The sequence below is a fragment of the Abramis brama genome (genome assembly GCF_963993115.1).
Source record: "Abramis brama genome assembly, chromosome: 10".
Lineage (NCBI taxonomy): Eukaryota > Metazoa > Chordata > Actinopteri > Cypriniformes > Leuciscidae > Abramis > Abramis brama.
This window is the reverse complement of record NC_139972.1, coordinates 7,361,192-7,374,963: the sequence shown is the minus strand read 5'-3', so window position 1 is coordinate 7,374,963 and position 13,772 is coordinate 7,361,192. Positions and strand designations below refer to the sequence as shown.

Below are 13,772 nucleotides of genomic sequence, written 5' to 3'. Positions count from 1 at the left end.
GGAGGATCATCCTAAAGTCGCGCGTACCCAGCCAGGTTTAAAACCACGTTAGCCAGCACACCGAGCAGCTAAACTACAACACAGTGCAAATATGTGGAAGATACAGTCCTTTCTAAGACCATATCAACCAGACCAGCATCTGGCAACCGATAATCCGAGAGAAAGTGGATACTTGCTCACGGAAGACAGATGAAGTAGCCTGTTGCTTCGGTGGCGAAAGCTTGCGTTTGGCAGGTAACAACTTGACTGAAGGGATACAGAGACAGTTCATAAACAGCGCCGTATTTAGTAAAATCAGCGTTAAAAAATCTGCAGGATGGACTCAAGGGAGTTAGGATCCAAAAATTAAAACTGCACGCTTAAGTAGTCCATAATTAGTTCACAATTTGTCACGAAAAAGAAAGGATAGCGGGAGAGCAGCGGCTGTCAGAACACGCCAGCGTTCGCTCAATCAACGTTTCTCCGCCAAACCAATTGTCCAAACCAATTGAGAGATGATCTTATGGAAAGTACTCAATGCCAATCTCTAGGTATGGTGAAGGTGTGTGATGATGTGGGGCTATTTTAATTCCAAAGGCCAAGGTAACTTCATCAGGATGCATAGTATGAAGTAACTGGCCTTTAAAAATAAAAATCTGCCTGCCTCTATGGGAATTTAACATAGGGGTGTCCAGACTTATGCACCCTGTATTTTAAGGAAGAACATTTATTTATTTACGATACATTATTCATTCACAAAGAAAATTGGTGTCCTTAAAGGTTGGATTTTTCCAATTTTTTTTAATTAAGGCATTAAGTTCAATTTCCAAAAGATTTTTTATTCCTCTTTTTAGTCAACTTTAGCATGGGTGTCTAAACTTATGCATAGCACTGTATTATTAGAGTTTAAGAGATCCATCCATCCATCCATCTTCCTCCGCTCATCCGGGGCCGGGTCGCGGGGGCAGCAGTCTAAGCAGAGATGCCCAGACTTCCCTCTCCCTAGACACTTCCTCCAGCTCTTCCGGGGGGACGCCGAGGCGTTCCCAGGCCAGCTGGGAGACATAGCCTCTCCAGCGTGTCCTAGGTCTTCCCCGAGGGTCTCCTCCCAGTGGGACGCGCCCGGAACACCCTCCCGGGAAGGCGTCCAGGCGGCATCCGGAACAGATGCCCGAGCCACCTCAGCTGACCCCTCTCGATGTGGAGGAGCAGCGGCTCTACTCTGAGCTCCTCACGAGTGACTGAGCTTCTCACCCTATCTCTAAGGGATCGCCTAGCCACCCTGCGGAGAAAGCTCATTTCGGCCGCCTGTATCCGGGATCTTGTCCTTTCGGTCATGACCCAAAGCTCATGACCATGGGTGAGAGTAGGAACGTAGATTGACCGGTAAATCGAGAGCTTCGCCTTGCGGCTCAGCTTTTTCTTCACCACGACAGACCGGTACATCGACCGCATTACTGCAGAAGCTGCACCGATCCGTCTGTCAATCTCCCGTTCCATCCTTCCCTCACTCGTGAACAAAACCCCAAGATACTTAAACTCCTCCACTTGAGGCAGGAACTCTCCACCAACCTGAAGTGGGCATGCCACCCTTTTCCGACTGACCATGGCCTCGGATTTGGAGGTGCTGATTCTCATCCTAGCCGCTTCACACTCGGCTGCAAACCGTCCCAGTGCTGAAGGTCCCGGTTTGATGAAGCCAACACGACAACATCATCTGCAAAGAGCAGAGACGAAATCGTGTTGTCACCAAGCTTGACACCCTCCGGCCCCTGGCTGCGCCTAGAAATTCTGTCCATAAAAATTATGAACAGAACCGGCGACAAATGGCAGCCCTGCCGGAGTCCAACACGCACCGGGAACAAGTCTGACTTACTGCCGGCAATGCGAACCAAGCTCCTGCTTCGGTCGTACAGGGACCGGACAGCCCTTAGTAAAGGACCCCGGACCCCATACTCCCGGAGCACCCTCCACAGGCCGCCGCGAGGGACACAGTCGAATGCCTTCTCCAAATCCACAAAGGACTGGTTGGGCAAACTCCCATGAACCCTCCAGCACCCTGTAGAGGGAATAGAGCTGGTCCAGTGTTCCACGGCCTGGACGAAAACCACACTGTTCCTACTGAATCCGAGGTTCTACTATCGGCCGTATTCTCCTCTCCAGTACCCTGGCATAGACTTTCCCGGGAAGGCTGAGAAGTGTGATCCCCCTGTAGTTGGAACACACCCTCCGGTCCCCCTTCTTAAAAAGAGGGACCACCACCCCGGTCTGCCATCCCAGAGGCACTGTCCCCGACCGCCACGCGATGCTGCAGAGGCGTGTCAGCCAAGACAGCCCCACAACATCCAGAGACTTGAGGTACTCAGGGCGGATCTCATCCACCCCCGGTGCCTTGCCACCGAGGAGTTTCCTGATTACCTCGGTGACTTCAGCTTGGGTGATGGACGAGTCCACCTCTGAGCCCTCAGCCTCTGCTTCCTCAATGGAAGATGTGACGGCGGGTTTGAGGAGATCCTCGAAGTATTCCTTCCACCGTCCAACAACATCCCCAGTTGAGGTCAACTGCTCCCCACCTCTACTGTAGACAGCGTTGGTAGGGGACTGCTTCCCCCTCCTGAGGCGCCGAACGGTTTGCCATAATCTCTTCGAGGCCAGCCGATAGTCCTTCTCCATGGCCTCACCGAACTCCTCCCAGGCCCGAGTTTTTGCCTCCACAACCACCTGGGCTGCAGTTCGCTTGGCCTGCCGGTACCCGTCAGCCGCCTCAAGAGTCCCACAAGCCAACCAGGCCCGATAGGACTCCTTCTTCAGCTTGACGGCATCCCTTACTTCCGGTGTCCACCACCGGGTTCGGGGATTGCCGCCTCGACAGGCACCGGAGACCTTTCAGCCACAGCTCAGAGCGGCCGCTTCGACAATGGAGGTGGAGAACATGGTCCACTCGGACTCAATATCTCCAGCCTCCCTCGGGATCCGGTCGAAGCTCCGCCGGAGGTGGGAGTTGATGATCTCTCTGACAGGAGACTCGGCCAAACGTTCCCAGCAGACCCTCGCAATACGCTTGGGTCTGCTGAGTCTGTCCAGCTTCCTCCCCCGCAATACACTTAGTGTTTTAAAAATAGCAATTTTTGATGCTATCATAGTCGTGCCCCTATAGCACCCTCATTCAAAAGGCAATTTGACCGAAAACGAAAATACGGTCAAACTTAAAAGTGGCATTTCCATCCTAATTATGCTTTTAAACGAAAGTTTGCCTCGGGTAGATTAACAAAAAGACCCTAGGTTGCATTTTGGCGAGAGTTACGCTTTAATAAGCAAATGACAGAGGTATCCTTTGCCACAACAAATATCTGGTACATTATACAGATGCTGATCTCTTTTGCTTTCTGTTAATAAATCAGGTTCACATGAATTTTCACATTTATTCTCCATGAACCGATTCTGACTTAATGTTTATTTCAGACCAGATGGAAACGATGGAGCAAAGACACAAACTGGATGAAGTGGATGAAAAACATTGTAACTTAAAAACTCAACGAAAAAAAGTAAAAAAGCTGCACATCTGCTCTCAGTGTGAAAAGAGTTACACATATAAATCTGGACTCAAAAAACATCTGTGTTTTCCCTCTGGAGAGAAACCATTTAACTGTGATCAGTGTGGTAAAGAGTTCATTTCACCATCACATCTAAAAAAACACCTGAAACTTCATTCAGGTGAGAGGCCTAATGTGTGTTCTCTCTGTGGAAAGAGTTTTACACGGCTGGATCATTGTAAACGGCACCAGAAAACACATAATGAAGTGAAAGATCATGTGTGTAGTGACTGTGGGAAGAGCTTTACTAAAGCTGACTATCTGAAACAGCACCAAAGAATTCATACTGGAGAAAAACCTTACAAGTGCTCATATTGTGACAAGAGTTTCACTCATTCTGCATCTCTGAAAGTACATGAGCGAGATCATACTGGAGAGAAGCCGTACAAATGTTCTCAGTGTGAGAAGAGTTTTAAAACTAAATTTGTTCTCGATAATCATCTGCGTGTTCACACTGGAGAAAAGCCATTTAACTGTGATCATTGTGGTAAAGGTTTTAATGTATCCACAAGTTTAAAAAAACACCTGAAAAAACATACAAATGAGAGGCCTTATGTGTGTTATTTTTGTGGAAAGAGTTTTACATGGCTGAACTCTCTTAAACAGCACCAGAAAATACACACCGGTGAGAGAGATCATGTGTGTTGTGACTGTGGGAAGAGCTTTATTACAGCATCTAGTCTGAGACTGCATCAAAGAATTCATACTGGAGAAAAACCTTGCAGGTGCTCATATTGTGACAGAAGTTTCACTCACTCTTGGTCTCTGAAAGTACATGAGCGAGTTCATACTGGAGAAAGACCTTACAAGTGCTCATATTGTGACAAGAGTTTCATTTATTCTGAATCGCTGAAAGTGCATAATAAGCGACTTCATACTGGAGAGTAGCGCTGTACTCGGTGTGGAGAGATCTTTCTGTTTTCATCAAGCCTTCTTATTCATATACAAAAATATCATGATGTGTTGTAAGTTTAATAACTTTAATTTTCATTGTAAATATACAATTTAGTTTAGTTTTTGAATTTGTTGAAATGCTCTGAGAACTATAAGGACTTATAAGTTGAAGGTTCACCAGTTAAAGGGATAGTTCGCCCAAAATTAAAATTCTGTCAGTAATTACTCACCCTCATGTTGTTCCAACCCCGTAAGACTTTCGTCGGAACAGAAATGAAGATATTTTTGATTCAATCTGAGAGCTGGCTCACTCCTTCTAAACTGCTAGGTAATTGATATGCCATCCCAGAAAAGTTAGTAAAGACATCGTTAAAATAGTCCTAGTGATTACAGTGGCTCAACCTTAAAGGAACACAATAACTTTTGGGGACTTTAGCTTATTCACCGTATTCCCCAGAGTTAGATAAGTCCATACATACCCTTTTTCATGTCTGTGCGTGCCATAACTCTGTCTGACGCACCCACCGCTAGCCTAGCTTAGCAGAAAGACTGGAGGTAAACGACTCCAACTAGCATACTGTTCCCAATAAGTGACAAAATAACGCCAAAATTTTCCTGTTTACATGTTGTGATTTGTATAGTCACAGCGTGTACAAATAACAAGGTCACATGAGACACAGACATCTTCTAACCATATACATACTGGGAACTATATTCTCAGAAGGCGAAGCGCTGCTACTTCTGCAGAGTGATTTACTCCAACTCTGAGCGAACTCTGCTCCTCACCACGGGGCTTCTCAGGCACTGCGAGCAAATCACTCCGCCCAAGTAGCAGTGCTTCGCCTTCTGAGAATATAGTTCCCAGTATATATATGGTTAGAAGATGTCTGTGTCTCATGTGACCTTGTTATTTGTACACGCTGTGACTATACAAATCACAACATGTAAATAGTTAAAAATAGTCATGTAACATGTAAATAGTCACTTATTGGGAACAGTATGCTAGCTGGAGCCGTTTACCTCCAGTCTTTGTGCTAAGCTAGGCTAGCGGTGGGTGCGTCAGACAGAGTTACAGCATGCACAAAGATGAGAAGGGTATGTATGGACTTATCTAACTCTGGGGGATACGGTGAATAAGCTAAAGTCCCAAAAAGTCGGCGTGTTCCTTTAAGTTTATCAAGCGTAGGCTCACTACTGGCCTATGCTGGTCATGTGTATCACACACATGACCAGCGTCAGCCAATAGTAAGCCTACGTTTTTCTGACGTACAACCCAGAAGCGCTGCTCTGGTACACTACGTGAACTCACTCAAAGGTACACACAGAAGAAAATGAATAAAGTAAAAATAATAAAGTAGTTATTTTTGTTTTGTTTTTTTGTGCACAAAAAGTATTCTCGTGGCTTGATAAACTTAAGGTTGAGCCACTGTAGTCACTTGGACTATTTCAACGATGTCTTTACTAACTTTTCTGGGCCGGCAAGTTTCAATTACCTAAAAGCCTATGAAGGAGTGATCCAGCTCTCAGATTTCATCAAAAATATCTTCATTTGTGTTCCAAAGATGAACGAAAGTCTTACGGGGTTGGAACAACATGAGGGTGAGTAATTACTGACAAAATATTCATTTTTGGGTGAACTAACCCTTACAGCAAAAGTAAAGTCATTTGGAGGCTTTTTTGCATATTTTGTTTGGCTGGATGTTGTCTAGAATATGTTAATGTAATTCTGATTGTACAAGAGAAATAATATGATATGATGAATGATTGCAGAATGTTTTCGTATATTTTAGCTCAAAGTTTAGTGACAAAGTTTAGCTGAACAATTAAAATGTGTTTGACTTTGACAACTTCCATACATGATTATGATCATTTAGATGCATTTCTGTATCATTTATCAGTGAAACAGATATCCGTTTCCAAAGCAATAAACAATGAAGAATAAAGAATGGACACCAACCTGTTTGTTCCTCAGTATCTTCATGTTTTATTCTGGATGTGAGCGATGTTTCATGGTCATAATCATGTATGGAAGTTGTCAAACACATTTTAATTGTAGAGCTAAACTTTGTCATAACAAAGATCTGGGCCTGTATTCATAAAGAATCTTAATGCAAAGAGTAGCTCCTAGTGACAAAATTCTAAGAAAATTCTTAGAAATGTGGGCGTTTACTCTTAAAATTAAAGAAAAAATCCTAGTAAAGAAAAAAGTAATTCAGAAAGCATCTTAACCCTTAAAAGAGGTCTTAAGGTCAAAATTGTTAGGAGCACGGACGGGGACTTTTAAGAGGCTTAAGAGTTTCTTTAGCAGAGGAGAACATGGCAGAAAGATGAAGAGGGAGAAGAAATGTGTTGAAGACAATGGATGACAGTGAGTTAATAAGATATATTTGGCAACTGGGAAAATGCAACAATGCAGCAGTGATGATTTGGGTCTGTCACAACATTCTGTAAGCAGAGTGATCACACACACTTACAGCACTTTCAGAACCTCTTATTGTGTCGCAGTTCATTTCGTTTCAAATATCTTATAGGAAATTAAACAGCATGGTAAATTTAAAAAAAATATTTATATACACATATATAATGTGTGTGTGTGTGTGTGTGTGTGTGTGTGTGTGTGTGTGTGTGTGTGTGTGTGTGTGAGAACGGTCAAATAGGAAAAATTATGCATATAATTTCAAAGTGAAGGCTAAGAATAGACCCTATACTTAAAATCACTCTTTTTTTCCTTCTTGGACAACCAACCAATCACAGTCTTCAAAAGATTGTGTCATACATAGCAACGGGGTCAACCCCGCCTCCTCACTAAGATGAAAGTTTGTCTTTTCCTTGCTCTGAGTTGCTTTCAGATTGGTCCCGAATCGCCAAACTTTTCTGCTAAGTTCAAACCTATTTTTTTCAATTGGCCTAATTTAATTTCAGTTTATTAAATTTGATCAATTGTGGCAACATTCTGTTCACATGGGCTCAATCACAAATAATATGGTGAGCCAATGGAAAAATGTAGTTTACCAAACCTGTTGCTGGTCCAGTTAAATTGTAGTAACAATTTTATTCCTCACTGTCCCAAAAGAAAAATGTATTTAAAAAAAAACACAAATACATTAAGCAAAATACAGAACACAGACAACAGGGTTGACATTTTATCACATTACTTTATTGCCAAATCAATTCCAACACAGGATATTTGGTGAAAATAACTTATTTTAAATAAGGGGAAAACACTGAATACATTCAAAAGGCTAGATGCCCCTTTGACATACATATACTTCCATAGTATTTTTTTCCTATTGTTGAAGTCAATGGCTACCGTCAACTGTTTGGTGACCGGCATTCTTCAAAATATATTATTTTGTGTTCAGCAGAAGAAAGAAACTCATATAGGTTTGGAACAATTTGAATGTTATATGACAACATTTTCATTTTTGGGTGAACTATCCCTTTAATACTGCTGTTTTCATTAGGAGTGGACTGTTTATTGTAGAGTCTGTTTCTACTGGTTTCACATTTTAAAATTGTGCAATTTGCCTGATTTATAAAACGTCCTGTTTAATGCCTTACTGTAGGCTATGTATTCATATGCTTTCATCTGGCACAATGTATAAAGGCAAAACATTTAGATCTTATTCCTGGATTTTCTTCGTATGTTTGTTTACTATGGGGTCATTAAGAATCTTATAAACTGAGATCTATGAAGAACTATATCCCATGTGTGGGTAAATTGCTATGATCATCCAATAGATGGCAGCAATACGCTAAAGAGTTTTCAGGTTTGCTTTACAAATGGAGGTTGCCAAGTCCGCGGTTTTACCGATGGTTTTGATTAGCAATTTCGCTAGTTCTGGCAACCCTAACAAATCCAAAGGAACAACAAACCTGGAAGCGTAGCGCGAGACACGAGTGCTCTAAATCTGACCAGTTTAAGCTGAAAACTGACGCCAGATGCCGTGTATTTACAGTCTGGATGTGAGAGATGTTCCTAGTTTGTAGAGTTTGGCATTAATCCGCTCCAGAATTGATGTAAGTACTACGATATGAAACGGATCACGTGCTTTGGTTTAGTATTGTATTTAAAACCATACAAAAATACCCTGTATTCTAACACCTAATGGATATGTTTCAATGTAATTTAAGTATTTTCTATATAAATTCAGATCTGCCAGATCTGGTCCTGTGGGCGACGGTATGATCACAACAATTCACCAGTAAATACTGGGAATATTCCCATCATCCTAGAAGAGAAGGACAAACTCCAGGAGTAACGTTAGCAGCTGAAATCTGTGTGACTGTTAAAGATGGAGTTTATTAAAGAGGAGATTGAAGACATGAGGGATCCAGAACCATCCAGAATAAAACATGAAGATACTGAGGAACAAATAGGTTGGTGTCCATTCTTAATTCTTCATTATTTAAGCTTGGTAACATTTTTTTCCTTATCAGTAATTTAAATAGATTTATTGGCTGTAAAATAATGCACAATGTAAGGGTGATAAATAATGTCATAAATGATCTTAACCTTGAATAATAGCAATTGTCATTAACATTTTGATTGCATTAATAAGCAAATGACAGAGGTATCCTTTACACAACAAATATCTGGTACATTATACAGATGCTGATCTCTAATGCTTTCTGCTAATCAGGGTTACATGAATTTTCACATTTATTCTCCATAAACTGATTCTGAATTAATATGTTTATTTCAGACCAGATGGAAACGATGGAGCAAAGACACAAACTGGATGAAGTGGATGAAAAACATTGTAACTTAAAAACTCAACGAAAAAAAGGCAAAAAGCTGCACGTCTGCTCTCAGTGTGGAAAAGATTTTATTTCATCATCACATCTAAAACAACACCTGATAGTTCATTCCGGTGAGAAACCTTATGTGTGTTCGCTCTGTGGAAAGAGTTTTTCACGGCTGGATCATTGTAAACAGCACCAGAAAACACACACTGAAGTGAGAGATCATGTGTGTTGTGACTGTGGGAAGAGCTTTACTAGAGTTGAATATCTGAAACAGCACCAACGAATTCACACTGGAGAAAAACCATTTAACTGTGATCATTGTGGTAAAGGTTTTTACGTATCCTCAAATTTAAAAGAACACCTGAAAAAACATACAAATGAGAGGCATTATGTGTGTTATTTTTGTGGAAAGAGTTTTACATGGCTGAACTCTCTTAAACAGCACCAGAAAATACACACCGGTGAGAGAGATCATGTGTGCTGTGACTGTGGGAAGAGCTTTATTAGAGCTTCTAGTCTGAGACTGCATCAAAGAATTCATACCGGAGAAAAACCTTGCAGGTGTTCATATTGTGACAGGAGTTTCAATCACTCTTGGTCTCTGAAAGTACATGAGCGAGTTCATACTGGAGAAAGACCTTACAAGTGCTCATATTGTAACAAGAGCTTCGCTCAGTCTGCACACCTGAAAGAACATAATAAGCGACTTCATACTGGAGAGAAGCGCTGTACTCAGTGTGGAGAGATATTTCTGTCTTCATCAAGCCTTCTTATTCATATACAAAAATATCATGATACGTTGTAACTGTTTCATTGTAAAGACGCAATTTAGTTTAGTTTGTGAATTTCTTGAAATGCTCTGAGAACTATGAGGACTTATGAGCTGAAGTTCACCAGTTAAAAGTAAGGTAATTAACATATTCTAGACACCACCCAGCCAAAATAAATATGCAAATGTAATTCTGATTGTACATGAGAAATAATATGATATACATCTTGTCTTGATTGAGCTGTGATTGACTGAGAATTAATTTAGTTTCAACACATCTTATTTACTACACAATACTGTAGTAAATAAGTTTGAGATGTACTGTATTATTAAAATAATCCCAGACAGAAATGATCAGGTCTTGTATCATACAAGTATGAACAATGAAGTACCAAACCTTCAGTTCACCAGATTTGGTGGATGTAGTTAGAAAATAATAGAAACTGTAAAATATTAAACAATAAACAAACTGAGAAATAAAATGATTGTTTTCTTTATTTACATGATTCCAATGATTCCAATAAAACAGCTGCAGTGAATTGTATGTATTCGAACAGTAGACTTTCCCGCGGATCCCGGAATCCAGGAAGATGTTGTGACAAGAAGTCAGTTGCTGTTCCACCTTCCACGCCAGACTCTATTACGTGTTCTTTTCATAATTGTAATTTAGGTACATGATTTTTAATTCCCTAGCTGTTAAATTTAATGGTCATGAGCCTGTTGACATTTTGCTGCTGTAATTCTTACAGTTAAAGGGATAGTTCACTCAAAAATGACAATCAGTCATTTACTCACACTCAGGTTGTTCCAAACCTGTATGAGTTTCTTTCTTCTGTTGAACACAAAATAATATATTTTGAAGAATGTTGGTATTAGTGTTTGTGTATTTCTTTTACATTTTCAAATGGTGCCTTTTTTCCTATTTTCGAAGTCAATGGCTACCGTCAACTGTCTGGTTACCTACATTCTTCAAAATACCTTCTTTTTGTGTTCAACAGAAGAAAGAAACTCATACAGGTTTGGAACAACCTGAGGGTAGGTAAATGATGACAACATTTTCATTTTTGGGTGAACTGTCCCTTTAATACTACTGTTTTCATTTGGAGTGGACTGTTTATTGTAGAGTCTGTTTCTACTGTTTTCATATTTTAGAACTGCAATTTGCCTGATTTATTAAAATGTCCTGTTTAATGCCTTACTGTATGTATCCATATGCTTTTATCTGGCACAATATATAAAGGCAATAAACATTTAAATCTTATTCCTGGATTTTTATTTTTTTTTACTATGGGGTCATAACCAATCTTATGAAGTGACATGAAGAACTGTTAAAGGCTCTTTTAAGAACTTATGAGTCGGGTTCTTGCAGTACCAAAAAAGGCTCTTTATGTCACATAAACAAGGTTATTCAAGAAACCTTTTCTTTTCACTGTGAACCCCCCCCCCCCCCCCCCCCCCCTTTAAAAAAAAAAAAAAGCAGAGCCGAGATGAGAAATTCACAAGATATCATCATAATAATCTTGTCTGATTCTGAAATGTTGCCATAGCATGTAGCTACTACACATTCAACAGTTCAACCAGCTCACCATAACTTGTTTTCAACATTTTCTTAATCATATGCATTGTAAATTGATAAGTCATGATCTCAAGAGATGTAGCCAAAAACTGATTAGGATTTAGGGGTTTGTTAAAATTTGGGCTGATGGATTGGAAATAATTTTGTCCAGGATAAAGAATAAACATTATAATATTCAACATTAGAGAGTTCCCTATCGTTCGGTCACTACGACGTACGTCGTGGTGAACGACGAATAGGAATCTCGCTAGAGAGGCCAATCTACTTCGAGTGAAACTAAACAAGCCAATACACATTGGCGTGCAATCATTTGCATCAGCTGTGCAGCCTCGCAGCGCGGGTATTTAACGAGCAGCTGGTGAGATTGCACTTCAGCTTTTTGCTTCGGAGCCAAGCACTTCGATGCGTTCTACAAACAGAGTGACTTTGACAAGCCTTATTTGGACCTCTCCTTCCGGTGCGGGCGTTACAACACGGCAGCGCGAGCAGTCTTCTTTTTCCTCTCTCTTCTTTTCTCTGTCTTTTTTGTTTTTGTTATAAACTGAGCAAACAAAAAAGCTGTTATAACAGCTGGTAAGGTGCGCCAGCAGAGCGCTCAAAAGCTGTTTTTACAGCTGGTAAGACCTGCCAGCAAGAGAGAGAGAGACAGCGCACAGACAGGTGCACATTCCTGTCTGTGTTCGCAGTGACTGTTCCCCTGCGTGTTTCAGCACCAGTGAGAGCAGTCCCTAAAAGAGCTTACACAGATAGAGAGCGTCTTTTTCAAAAAGAGAAAAAAATGACTTTCTATCTGTGTGTTTCTGGATGCGGTCGTTACCTGGGCTCACAGGATGGTCACAAACGCTGCCTCGTGTGTCTGGGCATTGAACACGCTGAGGCAGCGCTTGTGGATGAGTCATGTACCCATTGTGGGAAGATGACCATCGCGGAGCTGCGGTCGAGACTCACGTTCCTGCAAAGGGGCGGAGTCCCCGTGCCGCTGCCTCGATCAAATCCTCCTCAGAGGGTGGCTTCGGGCAGTGACATGGGTGACCTGAGGATCACGGTGAGCGCGGCTTCTTCGGGGAACCAACCCCCTAGGAGCCCTCACTCCTCTCACGCTCCGCAGCCAGTTGAGCCCCCATTGGAGAGAGCTGGACCATCCTCGCGGTGTGTACCGGTTGTCTCCTTTGGGGCTCCCTGCGAAGACCAGATGTCGATCGCGGCATCGGAGGGTGGGTCAGACGTCTCTGCGGATGACGACTCAGCGCCGTTACCTCCTTCGGGTGTGTCAACGGTGCCTGAGACGGACCCGGAGATGATGGCCATGCTTTCCCGGGCCGCCAACGGGGTCGGGCTCGTGTGGAACCCTCCACCGTGTCCCGAACCCTCGAGGTTGGATGATTGGTATCTCGGGGTGGCGCGCGCTGGTTCTCAGCAACCCACCCCAGTGCCTTTCTTCCCGGAAGTGCATGAGGAGCTTACGGGGACGTGGACGGCACCTTTCACTGCCAGAAACCGTTCCGGTGGCTCCTCCTCCCTCACCACCCTTGATGGCGGGGCAGCTAAGGGATACACGCGCATCCCGCCAGTGGAACGGGCCGTTGCTATGCAACTGTGCCCTAACTCCACTTGGCGCGGAGAACCGTGTCTCCCTTCACGGGCCTGTAAGTACTCGTCGGATCTAACCGGCAAGGCTTACAAGGCCTGTGGGGAAGCTGCCTCTGCCGTGCACGCCATGGCGTTGCTGCAGGTTCATCAGGCCAAGGCACTGAAGAACCTGCACGAGGGTGGTCATGATCCCCAAGTTCTTCAGGAACTTCGTATCGCGACGGACCTCGCGCTTCGTGCGACGAAGGTGACCGCGCGGTCGGTGGGTCGTGCGATGTCCACCATGGTGGTCCAGGAACGCCATCTCTGGCTGTGTCTGGCGGACATGCGGGAGACCGACAAGCTCCGGTTCCTTAACGCCCCCGTGTCCCAGACCGGCCTCTTCGGCGACGCGGTCGAGAACTTCGCCCAGCAGTTCTCGGCTGTACAAAAGCAGACTGAGGCCATCCGTCACATCCTGCCGCGGCGGCCAGCTGCTGCTTCCACCCCTCCGTCTGCGGCTCCTCAGTCTGCTCGTCGCCGAGGGCGGCCTCCTGCGTCTGCCCCTGCTCCCGCGCCGCAGCAGCAGCCTCCACCCAAACGGCGCCGTGGAGCCAGTCGCAGGCGGTCCGCCCCGCCCGTC

At 43.3% G+C, this 13,772-nt stretch overlaps 3 protein-coding genes across 4 annotated transcripts in view; 2 read left to right on the top strand and 1 right to left on the bottom strand.

Moving 5' to 3' along the window:
- The window catches only part of LOC311091549 (uncharacterized protein), a 30,086-nt gene extending 25,391 nt beyond the window's left edge, over window positions 1–4,695 (top strand). Inside the window, exon 6 of the mRNA XM_084127508.1 lies at window positions 3,442–4,695. The gene's annotated coding sequence lies outside the window, so the exon portion shown is untranslated. The remainder of the gene's footprint in view (window positions 1–3,441) is intronic.
- Window positions 4,696–5,615: 920 nt separating this feature from the next.
- On the top strand, window positions 5,616–10,481 carry LOC311090809 (uncharacterized protein). 2 transcript variants are annotated; one of them, XM_084126351.1, is made up of 3 exons: window positions 6,059–8,486; window positions 8,621–8,846; window positions 9,173–10,481. In XM_084126351.1, the coding sequence occupies exons 2-3, from the start codon at window positions 8,762–8,764 to the stop codon at window positions 10,018–10,020; spliced, it is 933 nt and encodes a 310-aa protein (XP_083982477.1). In that variant the 5' UTR covers window positions 6,059–8,486; window positions 8,621–8,761; the 3' UTR covers window positions 10,021–10,481. The 2 variants fall into 2 exon arrangements, with proteins under 2 accessions (XP_083982478.1, XP_083982477.1); XM_084126352.1 differs by having other exon boundaries at window positions 5,616–8,846.
- Window positions 10,482–11,421: 940 nt separating this feature from the next.
- The window catches only part of LOC311090803 (alpha-2-macroglobulin-like), a 39,956-nt gene continuing 37,605 nt past the window's right edge, over window positions 11,422–13,772 (bottom strand). Inside the window, exon 35 of the mRNA XM_084126340.1 lies at window positions 11,422–11,753. The gene's annotated coding sequence lies outside the window, so the exon portion shown is untranslated. The remainder of the gene's footprint in view (window positions 11,754–13,772) is intronic.